The 27,691-nt window shown below is 43.4% G+C and overlaps 2 protein-coding genes across 8 annotated transcripts; one reads left to right on the forward strand and one right to left on the reverse strand.

Moving 5' to 3' along the window:
- Window positions 1–1,887: 1,887 nt before the first annotated feature.
- si:ch211-141o9.10 (probable endonuclease 4) lies at window positions 1,888–7,091 on the reverse strand. 4 transcript variants are annotated; one of them, XM_049563002.1, is made up of 8 exons: window positions 6,549–7,091; window positions 5,191–5,357; window positions 4,455–4,664; window positions 4,106–4,288; window positions 2,935–3,066; window positions 2,629–2,733; window positions 2,351–2,480; window positions 1,888–2,140 (listed from the first exon to the last, which is right to left on the reverse strand). In XM_049563002.1, exons 2-8 carry the CDS (start codon window positions 5,354–5,356, stop codon window positions 2,080–2,082), a joined length of 987 nt encoding a protein of 328 aa, XP_049418959.1. In that variant the 5' UTR covers window position 5,357; window positions 6,549–7,091; the 3' UTR covers window positions 1,888–2,079. The 4 variants fall into 4 exon arrangements, with proteins under 4 accessions (XP_049418959.1, XP_049418957.1, XP_049418955.1 ...); XM_049563000.1 differs by having other exon boundaries at window positions 6,466–7,091; XM_049562998.1 differs by lacking the exon at window positions 6,549–7,091 and adding an exon at window positions 6,227–6,459 and having other exon boundaries at window positions 1,889–2,140.
- Window positions 5,377–26,808, forward strand: tnrc6ba (trinucleotide repeat containing adaptor 6Ba). Of its 4 annotated transcripts, none has more exons than XM_049562996.1 (22): window positions 5,377–5,902; window positions 7,905–7,994; window positions 9,072–9,093; window positions 9,540–9,983; window positions 10,099–13,014; window positions 14,809–14,973; window positions 15,220–15,416; window positions 15,643–15,717; window positions 15,925–16,140; window positions 16,348–16,467; window positions 16,701–16,826; window positions 17,557–17,727; window positions 18,361–18,471; window positions 18,575–18,779; window positions 20,015–20,182; window positions 20,581–20,727; window positions 20,837–20,980; window positions 21,320–21,412; window positions 22,105–22,308; window positions 22,656–22,723; window positions 23,685–23,824; window positions 24,321–26,808. In XM_049562996.1, the coding sequence occupies exons 2-22, from the start codon at window positions 7,938–7,940 to the stop codon at window positions 24,886–24,888; spliced, it is 6,357 nt and encodes a 2,118-aa protein (XP_049418953.1). In that variant the 5' UTR covers window positions 5,377–5,902; window positions 7,905–7,937; the 3' UTR covers window positions 24,889–26,808. The 4 variants fall into 4 exon arrangements, with proteins under 4 accessions (XP_049418953.1, XP_049418951.1, XP_049418952.1 ...); XM_049562994.1 differs by having other exon boundaries at window positions 5,378–5,902; window positions 10,099–13,065; XM_049562995.1 differs by having other exon boundaries at window positions 5,378–5,902; window positions 7,908–7,994; window positions 10,099–13,065.
- The last annotated feature ends 883 nt before the right edge of the window (window positions 26,809–27,691 follow it).

Below are 27,691 nucleotides of genomic sequence, written 5' to 3' on the forward strand. Positions count from 1 at the left end.
AGCACATAAAAAGAGCAGAAACTCCAGGAAAATATATTTTAGAGCAGGTAAAAGTGAAAGAATATGGTAGGTTCATTTGTAAAGGCTTTACCAGAGATGCTTTAAAATTCAGAAATTTGTCTGCAACTGACCTGCTACTGCGTTTCTGTGTGTCTTAACGCCTTGTATACAAACTGTTTTTTCAGTCTTGTGTGAAAGTTTAAGTTGACTCCAGAAAACATGATCAAATTTACATCTGTGTTGTGTTTGCACAATTTTGAGTATTGAGAATAACGGTGAAGTCAACACATATGATTAGCTCATACCCCCAACTAATGTTTCTCTCTGTATGTGCTCTCCCGTGTCTTTTTCTCTGCTGCATTCACAGGTGAAAAGCTGCAAGTTTCCAAGCCTCAAGTGTCAGGGAACGTTTTCACATTGTGTGTGCGTGTGTGTGTGTGTGTGTGCACATGCATGTTTATGTGCCCCGTGAGGTGTTGGAATAGGTGTTACAATCAATTGGTGTCCTCCCAGGGGTCAACAGCTGCACCAAAGTGTTGGTATTCGACAGCTGGACCTTTTTGGAGAAGGAATGTGGGGGTTTGCTATGGATGAGAGTTTTGTGCATGTGTGTGTGTGTGTGTGTGTGTTGTAGGGGGTCCTAATAAATGCAAGTACATATGTGACAACTGTCAGTTAGATACACAGTCAATTTACATGAGATGTTGTGGGCGAAGTATTCAGATATTTAACTTAATAATACAGTAAAAGTCCCTTCATTCAAAATCTTACTTAAATAGAAGGTACAAAGGTATTTGCATCAAATTACTTAAAGTACCAAAAGTAAAAGTACTCTTGATGCAGAATAGCCCATTTCAAAATCATATGTATTACTTGATTATAATTACTGATACATCAATGTGTTCATCATTTTAATGTTACAGCTGGGGAAGTTGGAGCTTATTTTAATTACTTTATATACTATATGCATGTATGTATACATGCTTGTATTTTGTATTGATATTCAAAATCCTAAGCTATTAATTACTCTTAGTGAAATAAAATATACAATATTTGCCTGAAGTGGAAGTATCAAGTAGCATAAAACGGACATACCAAAGTAAAGTACAGGTACCTTAAAAATATATTTCAGTACAATACTTCAGTCAATGTACTTTGTTACATTAAACCACTAAGATGTTGATTTAAAATGATGATAGCACCATTTCCTAGCTGACACACTGGTCCTGTTTTAAGGGGATTTCCTATTTACTTGGTGACGTTACAGGTAACTGAATGAAACATGACATGTCACATAAGTAGTCTTTTTTTTAATTGTCTTTGATGATTTCATACACTAGAAATACATCATTTCCAGTGGATACTACCCTCATGCTTGTTCCCTTGTGTCTGATTTTCTTTTTTAACTCTACAAATGTTCCTCATGGGAACAAGTAATCATCAAAATCCTTGAAACTTTCCTTGCAAAGTGATGTGATTTCATTCAGAAAAATATAATTTATGCTTTTACTGTTAAAGGCATCAGCTTCAAATAAATCACATTACCTTGATCTAACCTATTGTCATGTGTGCTATAAATCTACATCAAAGATGTACATGAGCAACAAAAGGCCATCTGCGAGTAGTGGCTTGTGATCAGATAAGCAAAATAAAGTCACTAGCAACAATATTAGGTCCTATAAAGGCAAACTGCACTATTAAAAATGTGACTGCCAAATGCGCATACAAGTTGGATTTTTATACATTTTTCCATCTCTGCCTGCAACATCATGGCATCTCATTAGGAATTTGAACTGAGGTTTGTTCTGTATTTGTGTGTTCTTGCTGCCCTCTAATGGTTCAATGTGAACAAGACGACTCCTCACAAGCCTGATAAAAACTTGCAACAACACATTTATTTAACTCGTGTTCAGAACTGTTCACATGAAAATTAACAAACAGACAAATTGTGAGTGGGTTTTAAGAGAACGGGCTTCCCCACCCATCCACTTTGGTCCTTGACAAACAAAATTCTCTTAACAGACATGTGGCCTTGCAGGGCTCAGTTTAGCAAAGCCAATTCAACAGTAATGGTGCTTACTATTTTTTCTCACATAGGGAGTAGAGAAGTTCAATCTGCTCAGCATACTCAAATCCTGGCCTGTGGGGAAAGGACATAATAGTCATGTTAAAACTGCACCTGAGCTAGTGCCTCATAATAGCATCCATAAAAAACTCCATCAGAACAGACTGTGCACTCTTCTCCCATTTTGTTCTAATCCCATTTTGTACATTAATAAAGACATGTTGTCCAGTATAAAGACCATCTCTATCCATTGTTCACAGACAGATCCCTCTGCAGTTATCTCACCGTCCAGGTGTCTCCAGTATCAGAGGGATGTTGTCCAGTCTGGGCTCATTGACAATATCTCGGAAAGCAGAGATTCCGATGTGACCTTTACCGATGTCTTCGTGGCGATCGAGGTTGCAGCCTAGTTGACCTGCGACAAAAGAAAAAAAGAAAAGATAGAAAGGTCAGTGAGACATCACAAAGTTGAATTTATAAAAGTCACAAGGTTCATATGACCCAATGAACTCCTCTATCCAATCTGTGTTTATAATATTTTTGCATGAAAGTCCTTACGTTACCTTTGGAGTCATTGAGATGGATAGCTTTAAGATAGTGGAGCCCCACTTCCTGATCAAACTGATCAAGCATGGCCTTCACTCCTCCCTCTGCAGCCACGTCATATCCTACCAAGACGAGACACAACACTTCAACAGGAAAGCAAACACTTGTAACCCTAATGGCAGTTTTTATATTCTAGGGCTTCTTCTTCTTCAGATATCAAGCAGATTTTAGGTTTATATCATGGAGTTTGAGCAAACTACGAACTAAAGGTTACCTGTCATCCCTTTTGTGGGACAAAATGATTCATTTCGGGTTCCACTCACCTGCTGCGAAGGCGTGGCAGGTGTCCAGACACACTCCAACTCTGGTCTGGTCTCTCACTTTGTCTATGATGCTCTTCAGCTCAGAGAACTTACCGCCTATTGTACTGCCCTGTCCGCTCATGTTCTCCAACACTGACCACATGGAGAGCAGGACAAAAGCAAAGAAGGCACCATCAGTCCCACACACCCATTCAACTCCAGTGTTTTCCTCAACAACCTGATACACATCCAGGCTGCTTTTGTTCATTCCTGAACCCCAGCCTGAGGCAGCTTCTGCTCCTGCTTCAGTGTGTCTGCAGGCATTCCTCTGCAGTGTATTCTCATCACACCAGCGGTATTTGGGGTATGTGAGTCAAAAGGACTGTGGTCATCGGCATGAATCACAATTAATGCAACACCAGTGTCAAGCCTGTAGTCAGTTCCTCAAATTCAAAGTTATGCATTAACACAGAAGTCAGTCTGAGGTCAAATGATTCTGTAAGAGATGATGACGGAGGTATGGATTAAAATCACTGTGATTGCTGAGGCTTTATTTTACAGTGTCATAGAGCAAATACAACCTTAAGTGTCAGTGGGTGAGTGAGGCTGGTAAGATGTTGGTGAGGTTCTCCACTGTTTGTCTTTGCCTAAGCTGTTTTCCTGTGTTTTGCATATGCAATTGTGGTTATCTGACACTTATTTCCCTTGCTACATGACATAATTTTGCACTCTTTGCAGGTGGTGCACCAGCAGCAACGACTATCTGGCCCCATTTTATCTCTAAGTTCCTCTCTTTCTTGGAAACAAAGACCTTTGTTAAAGCGGATAGACACACTGCTTATTCATCTGAATATGACATGCTGGAGTAGCTGCCTTTGTAATTATGTTTTGCAGTGGTCCCTCCATAAATGCAGATGCAACAGCCACAAACACAGCAAAAAAGTTGTAAAAGTGAAAGGGAAAAGTATCAAAAATATCACAAAAAATTGCATCAGTGAAAAAGTTACAACGGTCGCAGGTTGACCCTCATCAAATAACCAAGTGTATTTAAACAACATTAATACACCATATAAATAACCCTTGAGTCATATCATTACTGTTGACAGTCTCAACACTTACTCAACTCATCATATTTGCTGTGGGGCTACTGCACAGCAATGGGTGTTTTTGATATTTTGTCCACATCCTGTACCTGTGACCACAGCAGGTGTTTGCTGGTGAGCGTGGTTAATAGCTCCTGCTATCTTCTCCACACACTCTTCTGCGGTGATGGAGCCCAGGGAGGAGCCAGGGTGGAAGTTGTAAAGATTGAGGCCCAGGAGGCTACAGCGGCTGAGCTCATCCACCAGCAGGGCCTGGCTCTTCTCAAACACATCTGGGTGCAACATGGTACACAAACCAGAGGCGGTTGTCAGAAGAGAAGATGTTGACATAGTTGAAAAGATGACATAGCTAATGCAAAACAAATGTGAGAGTGAAAGAGAAAGGGAGAAAAGTCAAGGACATAATCTGCAGGATACATCCATCAGTGTCTGACAAACCTTCTTTAGGAGATCCACAGTTCATCAGGTAGGACCCATGAGGCAGGATGTGAGCAGGGTTGTACCCCTGTATGGAACACTGCTCCTGAAACTTTGCTGCAGCTTTCTGGTCCAGTGCGGGCCTCTTCCATGAGCGCTGGGAGCCCAGAAACAGGGCGAAGCTGCTGCCACCCATCTCTGTGCAGGACTCCACTGCTTTCCATATCCCACCTGGGGAGGAAGCAAAAGAAATTAGAGTGCATGTGTGTTTTTCAGAGGTGGGATCAAGTCATTGTTTTGCAAGTCACAAGTCAGTTTTAAGTACTTGTGGGTAGAGTCATAAGTCAAGACAGGCAAGTTTTTACTTTACTGGTAAAAACAAGTTTGTTGTAACAAGTGTGACTAAACTTAATCAGTAAAAAAGTAGTGCTAACAATGCACTTTCATATAGCACTATTAATCAGAACCAGATCAGAGTGAATTTTCTAAGTTTCTACTCTGTCTTGTTGGATTTAACTCATGTCAGATTGGAAAAATGTCAATAATTCCTCTTTCCAAATTGGCTTGTGGGAAGGTATCAAGTATTTCCAAATGAGAAGGCTCCAAGTCAACGTAATGTCACAGCTTTCTGGGGTTTATGTCCAAGTCCAGATCTAAAGTCATCAAATCTGTGACTCAACTTCAAGTCATGTACACCTCTAGTTTTAATGACTTGAGCAGACTCTGACAACTCTGACAGGAAGACATTATGCAGTACCTTGAATGCCAACATGAGCTCCAATGTATTTCTTATTCCCACGGTCCTTTCTCCGCAGGCCTCCTCTCTCCTCAGTCTCCTTCTCTTCAGTAGCCTCTGCCTCCTTTTCTCCTCCCAAATCATCCTCTGTTTTCCTCTTCCTTGCTCCTCTCTTTTTTGGAGCCATGCTATCAAGAGAAAGTGTGAAACCGCAGCTATGAATATGCAAATATATGCAAAAGATTGTTTATGGCTTTAGTGGCTAATTAGAAATGTGCATTTGGGAGGGCTATGCACCTCCGAAGCACAAACAGTGGTGCTAAGTTTGACTTGTCAAAAGTTTATGAAGGTCAAATGCGTCTTTTATGCATCCCTCCCGGCAGCAGCCAGCCACTCAGAGGGCTTCCACGCAGCTGCCACAGGCTGGCCATTGGAGACGCTTCATGCTGAGCAGCAAAATGGCCGCCCGTCAACCGACTGACTCCACAGCGCTTTGAAATTTAAATTCTTCTGCACATTAGGGTTTACACTATTACAACATTAGTACTTATTTACGAACCAGTAGCTTGTTACGCGTGTGTTTTCATCATCTGCCACTTACTTGACTGTCCGCTCAGGCGTCGCTGTTCTTGTAGCCTCGACGAATGCCTCAAAAAGCTAAAAAAAAATCGCACTGAAGCACTTTAGCTAAGCTAGCTAGCACGCTAGCTTTTCTTCATATGTGATTCCAGAGGTGAGTAACGTTCGCTTGAGACGTGCGTAATATGTCTCAGCCTTTTAACAGTTCATAATTTGTATGCATGCAAAATGACTGCAACATATTTGCTAATAAAATGTCACGCCAGTGCGTTTTCCAGCCAAGCTAACGCCGTTAGCTCGGCTACTTGTAGCTTCTGTCAGTCGGTAACTTAGCTAACGTTCGCTAGCATTAGCACTGGTGTCGCTGTATCTGTGGTTGTGCATTAGCAGAGGAGGATATATGGCTCAAGGCTCGGTGTATTTGCTGTTAAGGACCGTTGTGTACACAGAACAGAGTAGTTGCCTAACATTTACTTACGTTGGTTGACAGCTGGTTGAGCTCGATAATTTGTTAATGTGCGCGCTGATCTGTGTCTGCGTATTTTACAAGTAAGGGCAGAAACCACTCCTTAATGTTAGCCGTCGACGAAATATTTTACCAGCAGCTGCTGTTAAACTTGTCGCCTCTGTAAACTTCCAAGTAGTTACAGGGATGAAGGTGGGTGGCTGTTAACCTCAACGCTAAACCGTTTATTGACGTTAAGCGTGTTTAATCACCTGTGTCTTCGATTTTTATAAAACGTTTTTCCCAGTTTTAGCAAGAGAAAGCTCAGCTCTTCTAATGCTATAGTGTTAGCTACCTAAATGCGGATGAGCTTGTGATAACGTTGACAGGACAACAGGTACGGTAACATTTGCTGGTGTAGTTTACATCAGTGACTTGGAGGGTGGCTTGGCAGAGCTGAATGCAGATTTGACAGCTCGTAATAACATATTACTCAGGTCGGGCTTTCTGATCCGCCAGGCCTGAGGTCAGAAATGCTTCAGGGAGGATGTCAGGTTCTTCGTATGTGAATCCCGTCAGCTGGAAATGTTGTGGCACTATGCAAAAACGAAACCTACTAAAATCAGACACCATCAGGGCGTAGCACTTAAGTAAGTTCATGCATTTGAACCATCTGTTCTCTTCTAAGTTAATGAACAGACGATTTTCAACATGGTAACACGAGCCTAGATATTCTGTGGGGTTTTGGTTATTGTCATGTTCGAATGTACTGGTAAATTAAATGGGTGGTTTCTCTGCTACAATACAGTAGAGTGACAATATTTTCTAAGCCTGTTAGACTGTAAAGCCAAGTTTGACTTAGAGTGAATGCTTTAACCTGTTGGACTATCATATTGCTACATTATTTATAGTTTTCTTTGGGAAAAAAATCTTGTATATGACTATCGTATAAAGCATCAACATCTAACGCTATAATCATTCTAGAATTTTTCAATATTTATCAGTATTGAGGTATCCACTCAGAAAGATTTGTCCATCACATTGGCAGCCTGCTTTACGTTGTTATATTGGGAATTTAAAATGACAATGCATAATTTGGTGTTCTTGTGTTGCCCATGCTTCTTGTCTCACAGCTGTTAAAGAGCCTAATCTGAAGTATTTGCTCACACTCCATCTTAGAAACACTTAAAGCATAAGCATGGGTCTCAGATCTTTATTCGACCACTTGTTATTGCTTCCAAAGCCACATTCAGACTCACTCGGTCTGCTGACAAGATGAGTTGTTGGCTGACTTAATCAACCCCCAACACCATCTAAATTGGTTGGACTACCAGTGTGATCAGCTTATGGAGTGATGTATGCGTATGATAGGGATAATTACTGTGTTTGTTGCCCACATGTCCAGCATTATTCTTAGCTCAAGCACCTGATGGCTGCTGATTCCTCCAATCGAGCATGCAGTCCATTGTCGCTTACACACATGGATGAAGGCTCACGTGGCCACGAGCCTCCATCCACAGTGCGACTGTTATAACGTCTTTTATCCTTTGATTCTTGCTTCAGTCATCATTAATTGTTGGTCTTTGTGTTTTGAGCAGTGGTTTACTCTATGGTTAAAAGCCACTGGCTATACCCAAAAAGCAATCAGTGATTTTAAAATGGTGAATGAGTGGCCACATTTTGGAATACCCCTCTTGTTTTTTTTCTCTAGAAGAAAGGAGTATTGGGACAGGAGCAGTAGTTCATGGAAGACAAGAAAAGGAAAAAAGACGAAAAAAGGAAAAGGGAAGCCTCTCAGAAGGTGAGCATGTTTAAAATGACTTGCAAGCTCCCCTATCTAGGTTTAACACCACTGAAAAACACTCCATTGCCTTGCTCAACAGCAGTTTGAGAACAGATCATGTTATATTATTTTGAGAGTATATTGTTGGACTTACAGTTTATGATTAGATGCGAAAATCTTGGAACTGAGTTAGGATGATACTGGATGATACTGCATTTATATTTTCTAACTTTAAGGCTGTATTGAAAGGACTTCCACAATAGTCCCACTCCAATAGAACATATGCATAGATAAACCTGGATGTGTAAATGAGAATTTTTAAGGGTCTCAACTAACTTGCACCTGCTGGAGGCACACGTACCAACAGCACTTACAATTGTTGGCAGTAGCTGATTTATTTGGTGGCACAGAATGAATGAATTGTTGTTGAACTGTTGTGCTTGTTGCAATTAATTTTGTCATCCTCAAGTGTGCCACCATTTTGTAAGAGTATAGATTTAATTCCCATCTATATCCTATCATATGTTGGTTTATGACAATATGAGTACATAGTCATATTGTTATACGTTATATGATGCTGTCAGTTGTTCACCTCAAATAGTTTTATTATTTGGGAAGGTAGCACTATGTCATTTTAAAATGGAGCTTTGTTATTCTAAAAGGGACTTACGTTTCTTTTAACATGTGGATAAAGTAAATCCTCTTTGGAAACAGGTCATTGCATTAAGCACAAATCTGAAAAATGCAGTTAACCCCAGGAAGTGTTTCAGGTTGCACTGTTCTGACAATTTAAAATAACATGAAAAGAAGACCAAACCGTGACAGTTATAATCAGTGTTTGGATAACATCTGTCAGTGTTGTGAGAATACTGTTTAAAACCTGACAAGTCTCAACAATGTGATCTATTTATTATCCTGGCGCTCCTAGACTCAGATGAAACCACAAACACAGATTCATTCTTGTGAACCCTTATGTCTTGTTTTATACTTATTTTTCATTTTAGCCCAGCACATGTTTTACTGATGTTTGACACTTGTGTCCTCTTTGAAAGAATGATTCAGTAACTAATGTGTTTTTTTTCCTCATCATTTTAGGTCACAGAACAAAAAAACAAAGGTGAGCAGCACAGTGATGTATGTATATATGTTAAGATATACTGTAGATGTCATGCATTTGCTTATCTTATCTCATGTTTGACATTTGATATTTTTATTTTCAGTTTTATTGAGTATTTTTGTCCAAATGGATTATGATAGTATGTAAATTGAAGTTATTGGATTTTACATTTCTGGCAAAACACTTCATGGCTTTTCTTAATTGGCCTTTGCAACACGTTGATGTTGAAGTTTTGGGGGGAAAAATAAGCTGAAAGGAACGCTCATGAACCCAAAATAATCTGCATTAGGGAATTCTATGTAGCATCTTCCATTTCCTAATCTTTTTCATACCAATATATGGTTAGTGCTCACATTTACATTTACATTTTTTTTTGTACAGATTTCTCTCTTATGTAACACTTTTTCATCTCCTCCGTTTCTCTCTCTGCCCTGCCCTTCCTGCAGTGCCAGACTTGACCAAGCCGGCGTCTGCCCAGTCTCCTGCCACTCAGAGCAGCTCTGCCTCCCCCAGCCCTGGACCCACCCCCTCTGCCTCCCCATCCCCAGCCACCTTGGGCACTGGCAGTGCTGCCACCCCGTCACAGGGCGGCAACAATGCCAAGCGCCTGGCGGTGGCTAACGGACAGCCCACCTCCACCACCATTTCTTCCTCCACCGCTGGCGGCCCCAGTGCTGCCGGAAACGGCAGTACAAGTAGCGGAGGCGGAGCCCAGGCGCCTCAGCAGCAACCTCGCTACATGCCGAGAGAAGTGCCGCCGCGATTCCGCTGCCAGCAGGACCATAAAGTGCTACTGAAGAGGGGTCAGCCGCCACTGTCCTCCATGCTGCTGGGAGGAGGAGGAGGAGGAGGAGGGGATGGCCCCAATGCAAACATGGCTGCTGTCTCAGGTAGGTGTTAATAATACTGTAGGTCACATTTAAAATTGATTGAATTCCACGCAAAGATTATTTCGATAATTTCCTTTTGACCCCTAAGTCTCTTTCGTGGGATTTGCTTTTTCAGATTCTGGTGCAGCTGCCTCCTCATTGGCCCTCACCTCATCATCAGTTGCTGCTTCTACTACTACTTCTAATTATGCAAATTCCATGTGGGGGGCGAGCTCAGGCAGCCAGGCCTCCTCTCAGGGCAGGGAGAAGGTGATTGTCGATGGCAACGACCTGGAGGAGTGGCCTAGCATCGCTGGCAGTGATGGGGGAGGAGCTTCTTTCACCACCGCTGGAGGAGGCAGCAGCAACAACGGAATGCCTGTGAAAAGCATCAGTGCCTCTGGCAACCAATCCTCACCCACTTCCTCGTTCTCTTTGCCCAATGAATGTATGCAGTCGTCCAACGGTGTGGCGTGGGGGATGGCTGCCTCCCAGGGTCATCTTGGAGGAGGGAATGCAGTAGCTGCAGCTGGGCCTCTGCTACAACAACCCTCCTCACTTTCCAAAGCCTCCACTGTGCCAGGGAGCCATGATGCCAGTGGCCCCGTTGACGGCAGCAGTGGGATTCCAGGTGCCAACTTCAATCCAAATGCCAACCCTTCGGCCTGGCCTGCCCTGGTGCAGCAGGATGGGCCCGCTGCTGCAGTAGAAGGAGGTCCGTCTTCCTTCCATCACCAGGGCCCTGGAGGGTCTTTGTCTGCCAACAACTCTGCTTCCCTGGGCCTTGGGCTGGGAGGTGGGGCAGTCGGGGTGCTGGGGGGTCACCCACCTTTATCTGTGAATCAATCAAGTACCCATCAGCGGCAACTTCACCAAATGCAATCCAGAGACAGAGAGATGGGAGGAGGGAAGTGGGACAGCGAATCAGCGGGACCAAAAATAGCAGGGGGAGAAGGGATTGGGGGAGGAATGGACCGTGGTGTGGGAGGAGGTGAGATGAGTGTGGGAGACCACAGCCTTGCCTCCTCATGGAGAGGCCAGTCTTCTTTCCCTGCAGCTAACTCCAAAACAGGAGCCTCAAGGACTGATGGATGGGAGGGTGGAGGAGGTGGCACAGGTGGATTCGGAGCTGCTGAAGGGGATAATGGGACATCGGGTTGGGGGTATCCGAGTTCCACTAGTGGGGTTAATGCTTGGGGCAGTTCTGGAACTGCAGGAAACGGTAGTCAAACCTCCGGGGTATCTCAGGGAGGGTGGGGGTCATCAGGAGTAGGAGGGGAGAGAGGAGTTTCTGGTGGTGATTGGGGTAGTAGCTCCACTGGTATTGGTGGTGCTAATCCAGGAGGTGAGAGTATGGGTGGAGCCTGCAGCAGTAACAGCAGCAGTAGTGGGGGCAGCACAGCTGGCAACCCCCCTGCCACCTCCACCTCTTCATCAACAGCCACCACTATGACCAGAGCTTGGGACAATCAGAAGGGAGAGAGTGAAACAGGGGAATGGGGTGCGGGAGTAGACGGACAGGGAGCACAGGGAGGATCTTCATCCAGTGGTGGAAATTCCAGAAACAGCAGTCACAGTCGTCCTCGCCGCCCTTCACCTAATGCTGAAGTTGCCTTACAGAACCTGCTCAGCCGGTCTGATCTGGACCCTCGGGTCCTGTCCAACACAGGCTGGGGCCAAACACAAATCCGACAAAACACGTCCTGGGACTTTGAAGAACATGGAGGACAGAGTAAAGGTGGATCATCATCAGCTACATCAAAACACCCAGCTTCTCTTGGTGGTGGTTCTCAGTATTCTGGTGGACCCAGGACTCTAATCAATGATTCTTTGGGTCCAGGGGTCAATCCGTCCCTGGTTCCATCTGCTGGGTCCTCCGGAGAGGGCTGGGAGAGCAGCAGCAACAGTAGCAGTAGTGGGGCCTCTCTGTCTGGGAGAGCCCCACCACCTTCAGGCCCCAACATGAGAAATCTTGGCGTCTCACAATCTGGGCCAGTGACCACAACGGGACCTGGTATGGGGTCAGGGGTAATGCCAGGACATAGCCAGCAGGGGAAGGCTACAGGCTGGGGTGGAGGAGGAATGGGTGTTGGGGACGGCCAGCAGGCCAAGGGTTGGGGGACTGAGGAATGGAGAGACAGTAGTAGAGGAGGAAATGGTGGAGGATGGGGTGATCATGGGCAACAGAACGACCTAGCGAGTGGAGGCTGGGGAGGAAATCAGGAGGAGAAAGGGACAGGGGGATGGAAAGAAATGGGAGGAAATGGAGGAGGAGGTGGGTGGGGATCAGGACAGAAGGCTGGGGCAGGTAGGGACTGGGGAGAGCAACAGTCCAAATCAAATAGTGGAGGAGGGGGATGGGAGGATGAGAGGAAGAACGGAGGAGGAAACTCAGGTGGGGATTCAGGTGTGGGTGGTTGGGGGAGCTGGGATGATGGTGCTCCCCGCAGAACCTGGGGAGCAGGGGGCACAGGGGGAGGAGGCAGTGGAGGAGGGGGGATGGGTGTTGTTGGGGGCATGGGGTCCAAATCCCATCAAAGTTGGAGTGGAGGAAACAAAATGCACCAGATGCCAAACAGCCAGTCGGGCTCCATCACAGGCCCGCAGGCACAACTGCAACAGCAACAATCACAGCCCCGCAATCAGCATCCACAGCGACAGCAAGCATTGGACCAAGGGGCTATGCAAGGGGGCGGGGGGAGGAAACCTCAAGCCCAGAATCAGAACCAAAGCTCAGGCTGGACCTCGGGGCCCATCCCTGGTGGCTCCGTAGGATGTGGAAGTGGATCTGAACCAAGTGGCTGGGAGGAGCCCTCGCCACAGTCTATAAGCAGGAAGAATGAGATAGATGATGGAACATCAGCATGGGGAGACCCAACCCATTACAACTACAAGCCGGTCAACCTGTGGGATAAAAACAGCACCCCTGCTGGCCAGCAGCCTCCGGCCCAGACTCAGGCGCAACAGCAGCAACAGCAACAGCAGCAGCAGCAGCAGCAGCAGGCACCTCCAATACAGCAGCAGCCTAGCAGGCAGGCTGCAGGGCTCGGAGGTAACAGAGACTTTAACACTGGCCATGGACCTGGAAAAACTTCAGCTATTAGTAAGACACCTCAAACTATGAATTTAAAAATATTATTTTGATTTTGAAATTGTCATGAAGAAAAAAAACAGCCATAATTCATTCGTTGCTAGAATTAAGTGAGATTTTTTTTTTTAAAAAATTTTAGTAAATTTAGTAGTAACTTCAGTTTAGTAATTTTAGTAAAGATAATTGAGTACTTTTTTACCTGCTTTCAGAAAAACTGAAATATTATTTAAACCTTTGACTTGTATTATAAGATACTGTTGTGTGTTAAAGCTATCATCAGGCAAATCAGTCATGAAGCTCAAGTAAACACTAATATCGAATACAAAGTCTACAGTCGCGTTCACATAGAGCACAAGGTTTAGAACCACAGTTTGTCATGTGGTAATTTTGCTGGAGGAAGTTGAAAAGTATTACTAACTTGCACAATGCTAAGGAACCAGATTCCTGAAATAAGAAAACAATCTCCCATTAAGTAATAGTAATCAGAAGCACTGGGGTCACACTGCCCACGCGAGCAGTGATGCTCAGGTAGGGTTAGCTGCTGCACAGCTGTGGAACATGTAGAGAATAGTCCTACCTATTTTTCCACATGATGTAAGTGGTTTTAAGCACAATAGACAGTTAAAATGGACTTTTGATAATCATACTGACATAGTACCACATTTCACAAGTTTCAATATCTTTATTTCTCACAGACATGAAAAAAATATATTTATGTTTAACTCAAACACTTTTCTGTTTTCTATTTCTGTTTCAAAATAGAAGTGCTCCGACAACGTTTCTGTGGACTAAATCCCTTCATTTGTCAATACAAGGCTTTTTGTTAGGGAATATTTGCAGTACAGTCTTGTTGACAATTCAATAGCTTGCACGTAAATACAGTTGTCATAGCAGCAGGCGATGCAGCAACAACACTGGCTGTGTGAACACCACACACGTGTGGGTTGCAGCATTTCAGCAGTCACGTGCTGCTCACAGAGGCAGTTTGGCCAGGGCGTAGGAGTTAGTAAAATCTTCTGACAACATTTCACATAAATTTTATTTACAAAATATGTGCATTTGTAAATGCAGGCTTTGTGCAAGTTTGTTCATGAGTCAGCTGTGGTAGTTTGACAGCTTAAGATGTTTAATATGTCTGTGTGGAAATCACCGAGAAGTTAACGATTCAAAAAATGCTGTACTACAACAGTTGCCTTTTACAGGAAAGGTTGATCCGTTGTTTATTGGTTGGTATATAAGTTAGCATATCAGAATGACAACTGAGTCATGAGAGATGATGATGTTTTTCAGCCAGCCACCTGTCTGCTATCTCTGCAGTTTCATTTCAAAACCACATTAACAGTAGTCAGCCATGGCAGTTTAGCTTCAGTGGGTGTTCCAACTGAGCACAGCTGAGGAAAAAACACATTTACTGTCAGTAAATATTCTCTGGGTAATACTGTGACTGTGGAGAAGATGCTCTGAGTCTGGATCAGTGTGCTAGACCACATCAAGTCAATAACTCATCAAAAAAATATATATGTGAGGAAGAGAGTTGCTATAGCTCTTTTGTGTATCACTTTTAAAACCCTGCACAATTTCTAACTTCTGTTAACATGCACAGCTTCTCAGGTGACCACACGAACAGAACTTATTGACTGCTTGTCTGCATGTTGTCTGCATGAGCAGAGTTGAGAGAAATAATTGTGTCCTTACTCAAGGGCTCTCTTTCAGGTTGCTTCATCTCAAGCCTGTGTTGTCCATGTGTGTCTGCAGGTCCTTCGGGTTGGGGTGGTACTTCTCCAACTAGTCCTACAGTAGACAATGGCACGGCAGCTTGGGGAAAGCCCACTGATGCCCCTACAGGCTGGGGAGACCCTGACGATGCTGGAGGGAAGACAACGGGCTGGGGAAACCCTTCTCCCAACCCCATCAAATCTAGTGAGGAAAATCTAATCAAAACTAAAGCATATGTGGTGTAACCAGCTGAGAAATATTTGAATCACTGTACTATCTGTGGGATATCCATATAACTTGATTTTGAGGATTGCATTGGTTGTGCTGGGTTAGACATTTGATGTATTGTATTTGGAACATTGGCACGCTTATACGCCTTTAGTAGAATATACAGAAATGTACATATCCTAGTCTGATAGTGGCATTACGCATGACTCTTTTCTCCCACAGGTTCAAAGTCTATGCAAGATGGCTGGGGGGACAAAGAGGGCTCTGTGGCTGCCTCGCGCCACTCAAGCTGGGAGGACGAGGAGGAGGGAGGCGGCATGTGGAACAGCGCCGGCTCCCAGGGAAGCGGCTCGTCTTGGGGACAGGGAAGCAATGGGGGCTGGGGACAGAGCCACCCTGGGAAGAAGCCCAGCAACAAGGTTGGTTGCTGACAGGGAAAATAAATTTTGATAAAGGAGAAGTGCAAAAAAAAAAAAAGTATTTAAAAAAAAAAAAACAAAGTCATGACATCTGGGGCAGAAAAAAATGGTTTTCACTGGTTGTGTATGGCAGGGTTATTGCATGTGTCTATATAATCATTTCACTGTTAAAACCATTGTAGAACTTTTGAAATCATGGTACGCTGGCTTTGTATTCATCTGTCAGGTTCCACTGAAGCCTGGCGGAGGAGACTCGTGGATGAGCCCCATCAACAGACAGTTCTCTAACATGGGACTGCTGGTAAGGAAAAAATCTCTCAGCATTTTAACTAAGTGTTATTGTGGCAGGGCGACGTTGAAACTCTCCTCTTTTCCAAATGCTTTGTTTTGTACCCACGCACTTATTTGCCAAAATGTACAGGTATTTAGCAGGTTAGTTGTTTCCTACATGATGCCGATGATGGTGGTGGTGATCATGATGATAATGGTGACCTTTTCTGCTGGACAGAACGATGATCCAAGTGGTCCAAACATTGACCTGGCTCCAGGATCCCTCCAGGAGAAGAAGATGGATGCGGAGAAAAGAGGCATGGGGATGGGGATGGGTATGAACGATTATAATGGAGACATGAGGAAGGGAGGAAGAGGAGGAGGAGGGATGGCTTATCGTCCACCTGGTTCCAAAGAGGCAGCACCTGGGGATGCTGGGTCCTACTATGATAAGGTATTGTCTTACTGCCACTGTAGAAGTCTTTGTCTTCTATGTTTTTCTCATGTCTAGATAACATTTTGTCATTTCTTACTATTCTTTATTACCTCTTGTGATTCTACCTTTTCTTCCTGGTCTGCCCCATTCCTCCCTGTCTCAATCTTCCCCACCCCCCGTTCACCACCACTCAAATTGGTCTCCCATTGGCTGTCACTGTGACAGACCTTGCCTTTGACCAATCAGGATTGGTGCCTTGGGGAGGAGGGTCCTTGCTCTCTGTACTCACCACCCACTGTCTACAAGCCCCATTCCCTCTTCAACCACACTATTCCCTTTAGACAAGTAAGATAACTGCTCCTCTTGTTTCTGTCCTGCCATTTTTTTTTTTTTTTATTTTTTTTTTTTACATTAGGCTCTTGTAGTTTTGCGTTTTCTAAAAGAAATCATACAGTTAAACCCCCAAATTGTCCTTCCTCCAGTCTGTCATGTTCTGTGTAGTCTGTATGTTTTGTTTCATGTATATTTCTCCACTGTTATGAGTCCTCTGAGGTTTAATTTTTCATCTTCGATCACAGGGCGGTCACAGTATCTTTGGCAGTGGTGGAGGGATGGCTCAGTCAAGACACCAGCCAAGTGTCCCACCCATAAATCAGTCCCCAGGGATACGAGCGCAAGTGCCTCATCAGTTCCTGTCACCTCAGGTAGCGATGCTTTTGCTTTCACTCTGTGATGAGTATTCTTCCCAGCTGTCTACATGTTTCACGCTTTGCACTGACACAGGAAGTATGTGGGTTTACTGTCAGTGTTAAGCAGTTTATTTTTGCCGCTAAGTAAACAGTTAAAAGCAGAGTTACTGAGGGCAATTTCTGTGGCTCTTCTTGATACGATCAGCTGGTCTGCTTTTGATGACATTTGTCGCTCCATGCTCGTCACATATATTGAATGTGAAAACTTGCAATGATGGAGAAACTGTTTTCTGTAAATTGTCTCCAATGTAATCATAGCATATGACCGGATCATGAATGGGGTCGACTGTGAATTTCAGACTTGTCTTTGTGCTGTGAACTTTCTGACATAGTATGTAATTGTCTGGTTCCTTTTTCTACGAGCTTACAAAATGTTGTCTGCTGCCTGTGTGCATTGCGTCCATTAGTCAGTGCGGTCCCTAGAGTGCAGAATCTCTCTCCAGGATGACATTGATCATGTTTTTTTGCTTACTTGTAAAGAATACTAAAGTGAAACGCATGTCTTGAATCAATTTCATTCGCTTACTTTGGTCGAGACCCTTGTTAACACCAGCTAATGAGAACATGAAAGAGAATCAATGTTAATCGGGGAGAAGCAGTAAGCTAATGTGGTTGCTAGTGGTTACAGCACCGAGGCGTTTCTGTGGTAACAGGTGTGCCTGCCTGCTGTTGTGTCTGTCTCCAGGTGCCAGGCTCCGTGCTGAAGCAGATGCCCCCTCCCAGCGGGAGCGTGGGGGGTGTTGGCGGCGTGGGAGGAGTGGCAGGAGTCGGGGGAAGTGTGTTCCCTGCACAGCTGTCCCCCCAGCATATTGCCATGCTCAGCAGCATCTATCCACCTCACATCCAGTTTCAGCTGGTGAGAAACAGCGCTATACATTTCTGAAAGTCACAAAAATCACTGCAGAGTTCCATCACAGGTCTGCTGAGTCTGGAAATATACAGAGAAAATTATGTGATAATTTCACAAAAATCTAGGACAAGAAAATCATTTTTAAATACTTTTCATATGTACATTGTGTGTATACAGAGTTATACAGTTACACAGTTAAACAGAATTAATGTCAACAACATAAACTCTTCTTGCATTTTACATTTCCTCCATGTATAGCGACCAGTCAGAGGGGGTGAAGAATGACTCATTTAAATTATATTCAACACCCACAAAATCCTTGAAATCATATCAAGCAATTAGATGAATAAGTAGTTTGGAAAATGAAACATTCAAATGTTTTCAGACATAGTTTTTATGTGTTTCACATGTATTCTTATGAAGCAAACTTTTGCCACAGACTGACTCACTGCCCAAATATTTAGACATGATGATTACCTCCAAGTGGAGCCAAAAAAATGATACTCAGTCTACAAAGCATTCAGTTGATCTGTGGGTTTGTCAGTGCAAAGCTTGAAAATTGTTAGTGCAGAGTGCATTTTTGTCTCTGTTGCCGTCTCACTCCTTTGTTTCTGTTTCTTTCTGTCTGTGTTTGTTCAGGCTTGTCAGCTCCTGCTCCAGCAGCAGCAGCCACAACAGCAGCAACAGCAGCTACTGCAAAACCAGAGGAAGTTCACACCAAACGTGCGGCAGCAGCCTGACCCTCATCAGGTATGCACAGAGAAACAGTATCACTCACTCCTTAGTCACGTCTTCACTATCTCGTCCCAGCTGCTGACTCTTGTTTTTTTTTTTTTTTGTTTTGTCTCCTCAGCTGGCCAGAATCATGGCGGTGCTCCAGCAGCAGAGGCAGCAGCAGCAGGTCGGGGGTTTAGGTGGCAGCTCCAAACTCTCCCCCTCGCACCATGGTGGAGGTGGCGGAGGGGGTCCCAAACTGCCTGGGGCTGATCCCCTGCCCCATCCAGGCCTGGCAGGATCTGTGGCTGACCTGCATCAGAAAACTCTCGGACCATATTCCGGTGAGCGTTGATTCTTAGAACAGTTTTGATTGGTGCTGCACGATTTGAGAAAAATGTGCAATTGCAATTTGAGTGGACAATATCGCGATTGCGATTACAATATAATAAATAAATAGCATCATGAGTCGTCTTGCTTGATTCAGTGTTCCCCCTACATTATGTTAGGGGGGCGCTGACCTGACCTGACATAGTTATTGTTATGGGCAGTGTGTAAATGACCAACAACAGACGGAGCACAGTCAAACATGCTGCTCACACAGCAGCGCAGCACGACACTTTACCTACAGCGGAGCGAGCCTGTGTTGCGTTCAGGTGCTGTCACGTAAATGACAAATTCCAGCACGCCATAGCACAACACAGCAGCATGTCAAGTAGACCGAAAGCGAGCAAAATTGCTCAATTTTTCATTTGTTATTATGTAGTTTGTTGTGGAGTCCGTGATTTCCCCATGACACTTAAAAATGTTTGTGTAACTGTGCTTGGATGTTGTTTTATGAGGCTCTGGCAGCTTTCAGTTGTCTCATTTTCTGACGTCCCTCGGCTCGGCTTTCTCTCGTATGCATTCTTCCTACTTTTCTCTGTAGTGTCTCAAGTGTTGATACAGACTGGTCGTGTTGCCGTGGGACATGGTGACTTTAACTTTTAAACTTTTACACAGCACGTCTTTCTGTTCAGCGTCACCGTACCTGAATCCAGAGTATCCCTTTGTAAAACACGTTGAGTTTTTTCCGCCACCAACTCAGCCTGTTCATGGTCATGGTCGTGCTCATGCTCTTCTTCAGCGTCTGTGTTGGTCACTCCTGCATGCCGGGTGGTCACCTGACCATACGTGCTGCACATACACCAGGATAGCTTGTGGGCGTAATGTCAACAAACTCCACACACTACAGGAGAAGTAGTCACGTTCACAGGCACACATGTTAACATTTATTTACATTAAATCGCAAATCACAGCCATTTATGCGATTATGTATTTGCACAGCCTGACATCGCGATTGCGATTAGATTAATCATGCAGCACTAGTTCTAGTTTTGATCACGTCATAAACCATAGTCAGTTTAGCCCTGTGATTATTTTTTTTTAACCTTTATGTTGATGAATTCAAAGTAAGTTGCCATATTATTTTCATTTAGCACCAAGTTTCCTTTTAACATAATGAATGTTTTAAAGAAATAACCCTTTTTATGTTTCCTTCTGTTCTTTATCTATGTTCTTTATCTCTTTCTGTTGGCAGGGTTTAGTTCTGGGGTGAACCTGCCAGGTTTGGACCTGGGTGGCTCTGTAGTGGGGGGGCCTGGGGGCATGAAGGACCTTGGGATTCAGCAGTCCCGCTTCAAATGGATGATGGAGGGACACTCTTCTCCAGACACCTCCTCACCTGAGAACGCATTCCACAAAAATGGTAAGATATTTTTTTAATTTATTCAAAATCAGGGTTGGGCAGTCTGACGGTGTATACTGTGAGTCAGTAGAAATGTGTCTCCATTGGTGGAGATTTGACATAACAGTTATTATCAAATGTGTAGAAGTACAGTATAGTTATTTTAAACCATTTCCAATTTGAATTTACAGAACACGTGATATATACCATTACCTTGATATAAAATTACATATACCTTCATAGAATATTTGGCCATATCACCCTCCCCTATTAATAATAATGTTGTTTGATAAGTCATGGAATAAAGGGGTGTTGAGGCACATGGTGTTAATGTGAGTAGCTGTGAATTCACCTATTAGGGTGGTTATTGAACCCATCTGGTGTTCAGTTATGTAACATACACGATCATTACCTTCCAGGTCCTGTCACCCCCATGAAGATGCCAGGGGGCTCGCCCTACTCTCAGTACGACATGATGGTTGGAGACGGGCTGGGCGACAACTGGCATCGCACCCCTGGCAACAAGATGGGTGCCAAGCCTCCCACCACGGCCAGCTGGCCCCCTGGTTAGTGACAGTTCATAGTTAAAGTGATAACCTGAGCTAGAGGACCCTGCAAGATGTGAATAAGACAAAACATGGTCTTTAACAGACCACACATGTTTTTCTACTTCAGAGTTCCAGCCTGGTGTGCCCTGGAAGGGAATCGATCGTGTCGACCCTGAATCTGACCCTTACATGACCCCAGGAAGCATGATGGGAAATGCAGTGTCCCCCAACCTCAATGATACTGAGCACCAGTTGTTACAAGACAATACTGGTAAGCATTCAACAGCTGCCTTATTAGCCCATTAATAAGGTGTGTGAGGACACCATACCTACCTCTTAGTTTACCTCCTTTGTTTCATGTCTTGCAATGTTGCACAAGGTAAGATGGTTTTTTTAGCTCATGTTTGTGATATGTTAATGTCTTTTTTAGGTTTCATAATTTTGCTTGTGTTCATTTGCATACAGATTGAACCAAATTTTTAGGTTTTTTTTAAGCCAAGAAACAAGACTCCATAAATATGTATGGATTCTCTTTTTGGAATAGTTGTTGGCCATTTTTTAAATGAATGAATGAATGAAAAATGCAGCTGGTTGGTGCCTTTGTTTGCAGATTCCACCCCTCCCCTCAACACCTTGCTGCCTTCACCTGGTGCCTGGCCCTACAGTGCCTCAGACAGTCCCCTCAACAACGCACACAACTCAGGTAACCACACACACACACACACACACACACACACACACACACTCAAATCCTCATTCTGGTCAGGTGTGTAGCCTTGTCTTGATTTCTGATCAGAGTTGAGATGGTAGGTCAATTAACTGGTTACTCAGCTGTCGTGAGAATTAGTGGGTAAGTTGTCCACTGATTATTTTATTTATTTTAAGTCATTTTTCAAACATAAATATCAATCATTGGAAGTTGTTATTATGAGAATTCTTTTTCCAACAATGAATCAGTTGATAGAGAAAATAATCAACTAATAAACTGCCAATAAAAGTAACAGTTAGTCGCAGCCCTGATTGTCTAATTTTCTGTCACATATTATAATCTGGGTCATACATCAGTCTGTCTTGGTATCCTCTCCAAAATGTGCTTCAACAAGCTGGAGAATTGTAATCCGGGTGTCCGCAGGTCTCTTAAATACAAATTCATAAATATATACAAAACAGATTAGGCCTTAAACGTCATTAAATAGTCTTAAATTCAAATTTATGAGGGCTCAACTGCCACAGACATCTTATCTAATTTAATTTATCCATCTTGATAAGTCTGTGTCGTCTTTGTTCTGTTGAAAGTTCTTCTTCATTACAACACTGGTTTTGTTACATACTGGTGTTATGTTTACCAGTATACAACTCCTCCAGACCCTGATTCACTTTTCTGTAACCCTGCAGCAAAGTACACAGACTACAAGACCAGCTGGCCCCCAGAGCCCATCGGACACAAGTCTTGGAAAGCTAACCGCGGCAGCAGCCAGAACCAGCTGTCCCGCCCACCTCCAGGACTAGCCAGTCAAAAGCAGCCATCGCCTTCCCCTTGGTCCGGAGGAGCCCCTCGATTGGCTGGCCGGGGCTGGGGCGGCGGCTCGAGCACCACTGGTAATGCCCTGACGCATTTTTCATGTTGTGTTGGTTACAAGGTTGTCCAATTCCTTCATCCAGGCACAGTGCTTGTTGAATTATTCAGCTGATTTAAATGTACACAGGAGATAAAACGACTGGCTCCGATTGCTGAGACACAACACAGTGCTCTTTTGAACTTAGGAGTCTGTTTATATTTGATTTGGATGAGTAGCCAAGCCTTGCTGGAAGCAGCAGGGAAAGTTATTCATCATTTATTACATTTGAGCAGCCGAGGGGAAGAAACAGAGTGGGATTGTGTTAACAGGGAATGTGGAAAACTCTCACTCACGTTTTTTTTTTTTCTGTTTGCTCGCTCTCTGTAGCCTCGACCTGGAGTGATGGCAGCTCTCGGGAAAGCTGCTGGTTGGTGCTCAGCAACCTCACACCACAGGTAAACACACAGATGCATTTTACAAAAACAACTACTGAAGCTAGGGCAAAAACAGCATTTTTTATTGAGGTTGTTTTGATGTTTTCATAAAGATTTTGAGCTGTAACTATTGTAGGGCTGGGCAATATATCAAATATGACGTAACATGACTGTATCTTGAACATCTAGTATAAATGGTCAGGGTGTTTTTTTTAAGCCACCCTCATGAGACTTGCCTCAGAGTTTTGGTTCTCTCACTCTATCCTGTGGCGCTCTCTCTCTCTCTGCGACACACACATAAGACTCACAAACCACCACCACCATGAGCACCACTGCGACTTGCTAATATTATTAATACATGAACAGGAGAGCTGTTAGTTGGTCTCCAGCTTACAGTGAATAAATCATCACATTTGACAGTGTTGCAGTAACAGTTTAACTTAATGGGTTAACCATAGTGTGAGCAGAGGAAGTGTGTGTCTTGTACCTGTAGGACCCAAGACACGAGTATTTAGTCACAGTTTGCGACAACGGAGCACCAAACAGATTTTTCTGTTTCAAACGTTGTCAATGTAATGTTGTCAATGCAATGCTTTGATTTATTTAATTATAACTATACTTAATTTAACTTTAATACAACAATACTTCATTTAATTTTATTGTAACAGTACTTTTTTCAGCTTTGTGGCTACAGTATTTTTTTTTAACATAACTATAACAGTATTTTATTTAATGTCATTATAACAATACTTTATTTAGCTTTATTATGAGAGTAGCTACTTCATTTAACTCTATTGTAACTTAATTAACTTAATTGTAAGATTTTAAAATATCACGATATATATCGTTTATCGAGATACAGCCTAAAAATATTGCAATGTTTATACCATATTGCCCAGCTCTAAACTGGTCTGAATGTCATACCTTAACCCATCACTGTTCCATTTAAGTTCACAATGGTCCATCTTTTATATTCCCGCAGATTGATGGCTCTACTCTGAGGACCATCTGCATGCAGCATGGCCCTCTGCTGACCTTTCACCTTGGCCTGACCCAGGGCACCGCTCTGATTCGCTACGGCTCCAAACAGGAGGCAGCCAAGGCCCAAAGTGCACTCCACATGTAAGGATCAATCTGTTGTTTTTATGACATCTTTATAATATCAGTGTCATGTTTGTATGAAACTGAAACCAGTTGCTTCCAAAGCTCACTAATTAAAACTTTTCTCATTCGTTTAATCCGTTACAGAAACACTGTCATTTTAACACTGCTGTGTTTGTATGGATCAGACAAACGAGATATTACCTGTTAAAAGACTCCAAGCAGTGAATTGATTATCAAAGTAGTTGGCAATTAATGTAATAGTTGATAACCAAGTGATTAATCGTTGTAGCTCTAATCTTGGCAACTGTTAAATCTGTTTAGTCTATTAAAAATAGAATGTAAACCTCATAAAATCAATCATTTGTATTGTATTACCTGTTTAACAGTGAAAAGTATTGTAAAACCCACTGTATATGCTCATTGTACTTTGTTCAGAAGGATTATTAAAAAAACCAACAACTTTAAAACCTTTCCACCATTTAAGGGTGACTGACATACTTTATGTTTGTATCAGGTGTGTTCTGGGTAACACCACCATCTTGGCGGAGTTTGTGAGCGAGGACGATGTGGCTCGCTACATTGCACATTCCCAGGCAGGAGGAGCAGGGAGCGGAGGAACCACAGCTGGCTCTACAGGCTCCGGGCCTACAGCATCCTCCACAGTGGGGGCCAACAGCAGTGGAGGGAGCTGCGAGCGAGCCGGAGCAGGAGGCAGCAGCGGGGGAGGAGGAGTAGAAGGAGGTTCCACAACTGGAGGAACAGGAAATGGAGGAGGCGGGCCTTCCAGCTCTGGGTGGCAGAGTCTGGACAGCACAGGCAGCTCATCGGACCAGTCTGCCACCCAGGGGCCCGAGCTGGGAATCTTCACCCAGTGGAGCAGCAATGGAACCGGGGTGGGCGGGGCTGGAGGTGTGGGGGCCGGAAGGCAGGGCCTGTGGGGGGGGATGGGTGGGATGAGCGGGGCGGGGTACCCCAGCAGTAGCCTCTGGGGTTCCCCGGCACTTGAGGATCGTCACCAGATGGGCAGCCCCGCCTCACTGCTGCCAGGGGACCTGCTGGGCGGGGGGACTGACTCCATCTAAGGGGCCGACTGACACACATATATTTTACACCCAAGTTGTAATACATATGTCACACTCTGTATTTATTTACACGTAGAGAGATGACATGAATTAAAGCTACACTGGTTACCCAACATGCAGACACTCAACATTCATACTACACACAGGCTACATGCACACATTATTCTCACACATACACATTAAACCGCTTAACTTTAAATGAAGACAACAGTAAAACTTGAACCGGGGAAAAAGGTGAAATCCATTAAACTCTTTAGGACTCAACTGGATAGCTCTTTGTCTTTTTACTTCAAATCCCACCATCTGCATTCAGAGACCCGATCACTCAGGCATGCACTGTAGACAGGCTCAGCCAGAGTCGTACATGTCAACAAGTTTAGCTATTGCTGTTTTTAGTGTGCCACAATTTATTTTCTTTTGTATTACTATTTAATGGTCGAATCTCAAAAATTCAGACTTGCAGACTGAGCCCTCATAGACCTGGCTGGCGTACTTCTAAGTTCTCACGTTTGGAAGCTTGAGAGTGGGGAAGGATCTGGAGTTTGTAGAAAATTTGGGACAGCGCCACACTACTGAGTCAAATGGATGATCAGCAACCTTTTGAGATCTGGAAAAGGAGAGCGTTTCTAGTAGGTACCGACACCTCTACCTTGGTGGAAATATGCCATCAACATGGGACCCAGGGTAAAAAAAAAAAGAAAAATCAAACAGAAACAACATTAGCCAAACTTGCACTATATGCCTCTGGGTTTGTTGTTGACACATCCTCCACAAATCCCTCCATTTTTGAAACAGAGCTACAACACAACTACACAGACCTTACAGGACAACTAAATGTTACAACAGCAGTGGCCTTGGCTAACAACCAGCGGCCGCCCGCCCGCCATGTCAGCAGCCTTCACACCTTCTCATCAGTTACACACTGCTCTTATATTTGACAAGCAAAATTGTATCTCCTTGTTGATGTACGTCGGTTGTTTATCATTTTCTTCTGTTTTAAAAGAAAAGAGAAATGTGTGAAACTTTGTGGAAAATTCAGAGATGTCCTTTTTTTTGCCCTTCAAACACTGACCTCGCTATTGTATTTTTTCTTACTCAAGAAATCAAGTTGGTTATTATATATTGTCATGATGTTAATGATGACTATGATCACTTATTTACTCGCTGTACAAGGTGCCCTCCTGCCTGCCTGTGTGTGCATGAAAGGAGTGATGACAGTATGACCGAATGGAGGAGGATGTGATGAAGATAATGATGACGATGATATCGGGAGTGTCTGTGTTAATTGCTACAATGTTGAATGTTTTTTTGTTTCTTTTTCTTGTCCATGAGAGATTCATGAGATGTGTGTGTGCGTGTGTGTGTGTGTGTGTGTGTGTGTGTGTGTGTGTGTGCTTGCTTTTGAACACTTATCTGCTCCAGTCAGGGAAGTGAATAGATGTTAATCTGACAGCTTACATTTGAGAGAAAGGGTGCGTGTGTGGATGTGTACACATGTTTGCGTGCTTGACTGTCTGGATATTGTGATAGCTAAAAAGTTCAAAAACATTGGCACTATTGCATATGTCTCTTAAGTTGTGTTTTTTAGCAGCGTTTTGTTCCTGTTTGTATTTTTTTTTTCTGCCAAATGCAATAAGAGAATATTATGTTTTTAAGACAAAGCAACCAACTGAAGGCATTTCTATAAAGATGCCAAATCCTACCATACCAAGCTGAGCTGGAACAGTGTTTTACAGACACGTTAAAGACATTACCTGTTATGTTTTACTGTTTGTTTTTTTGTTATTATGTATCAATTTAAATTAAGTCAGTCTTTATTATCACTCCTGTTCAGGATGTTTTCATTTATTTCAGATGTTACAAAAGGAGAGGAAATTAATTTAAAGCAGAAAAGAACAAGATAATAAAGGTTGAATTGAAGTCTGTAGTGGTTTGTTGTTTGGTGTGTGCGATTGAGTCGTTGACCGACAGGATGTCAGGTATTCATAGCACATTGTCCTCTGCTGTTTGAGGTGAAATGCCAACCAGCTTCTGAATTCATGTTATCCATGTACCATGGGACAGTGAAGTCAGTAGGACTGTCTTGTGATGCAGCATTGTTCCACACACAGTGAATGAAGCAGTGTTCACTGCAGCAAATTTCTTGCATCCAAGGCATTCAAAATCTCCCTGCACCTGTCTCTAGCAGTGCTAGAACAGTTAATGTGAGGGTGAATGCTGCATAAATTCTGGAGTAGTCCCTGATTTCTCATCCCCTCCCAACTGTCTTGTTTTTTCTCTTTTGACTTTGTATTTTTAGATTAATAATGAAGTAATTCCACTGCAGAAAGGAACCTCTCAAGTTAATGTTTCCCTGTGATTTACAGCTTTGGACAAAAAGTGATTGAGTTTCACAAACACTGGCTGCGGTCAACAAAGAAATTTTTATCAATTGTAATACAAGCCCATAACCTCAGGGAATGTCCATTGTGAGAGGGGAGGGGGTGGTGCGATTGAGGGAGGCATGTCAAATAATTTTTCAAGCACTGGGGAGGGAATAACGTTTTTTTTATTTTGGTTCAGGGGAGAGACATTCAGCTTTAAATGGTTGTATTTGTATTTAAATATCCTTAATACCCTCAGAAACCTGATGGCAGGTTAAACGGTATGTTTTCTTTAAAAATTAACGAAAAATACACCTTTTATTATAGTCAGAAGCTGTGAAACCAGGAATAATTGCTTGATTTTCACATTTCAGACTGTCAATGAATGTATCATGCACACTGAATGCATCCGTCAGAAAAAAAAAAGTTAAAATGTGTAT

This window comes from Epinephelus fuscoguttatus, linkage group LG20 (genome assembly GCF_011397635.1).
Source record: "Epinephelus fuscoguttatus linkage group LG20, E.fuscoguttatus.final_Chr_v1".
NCBI lineage: Eukaryota > Metazoa > Chordata > Actinopteri > Perciformes > Serranidae > Epinephelus > Epinephelus fuscoguttatus.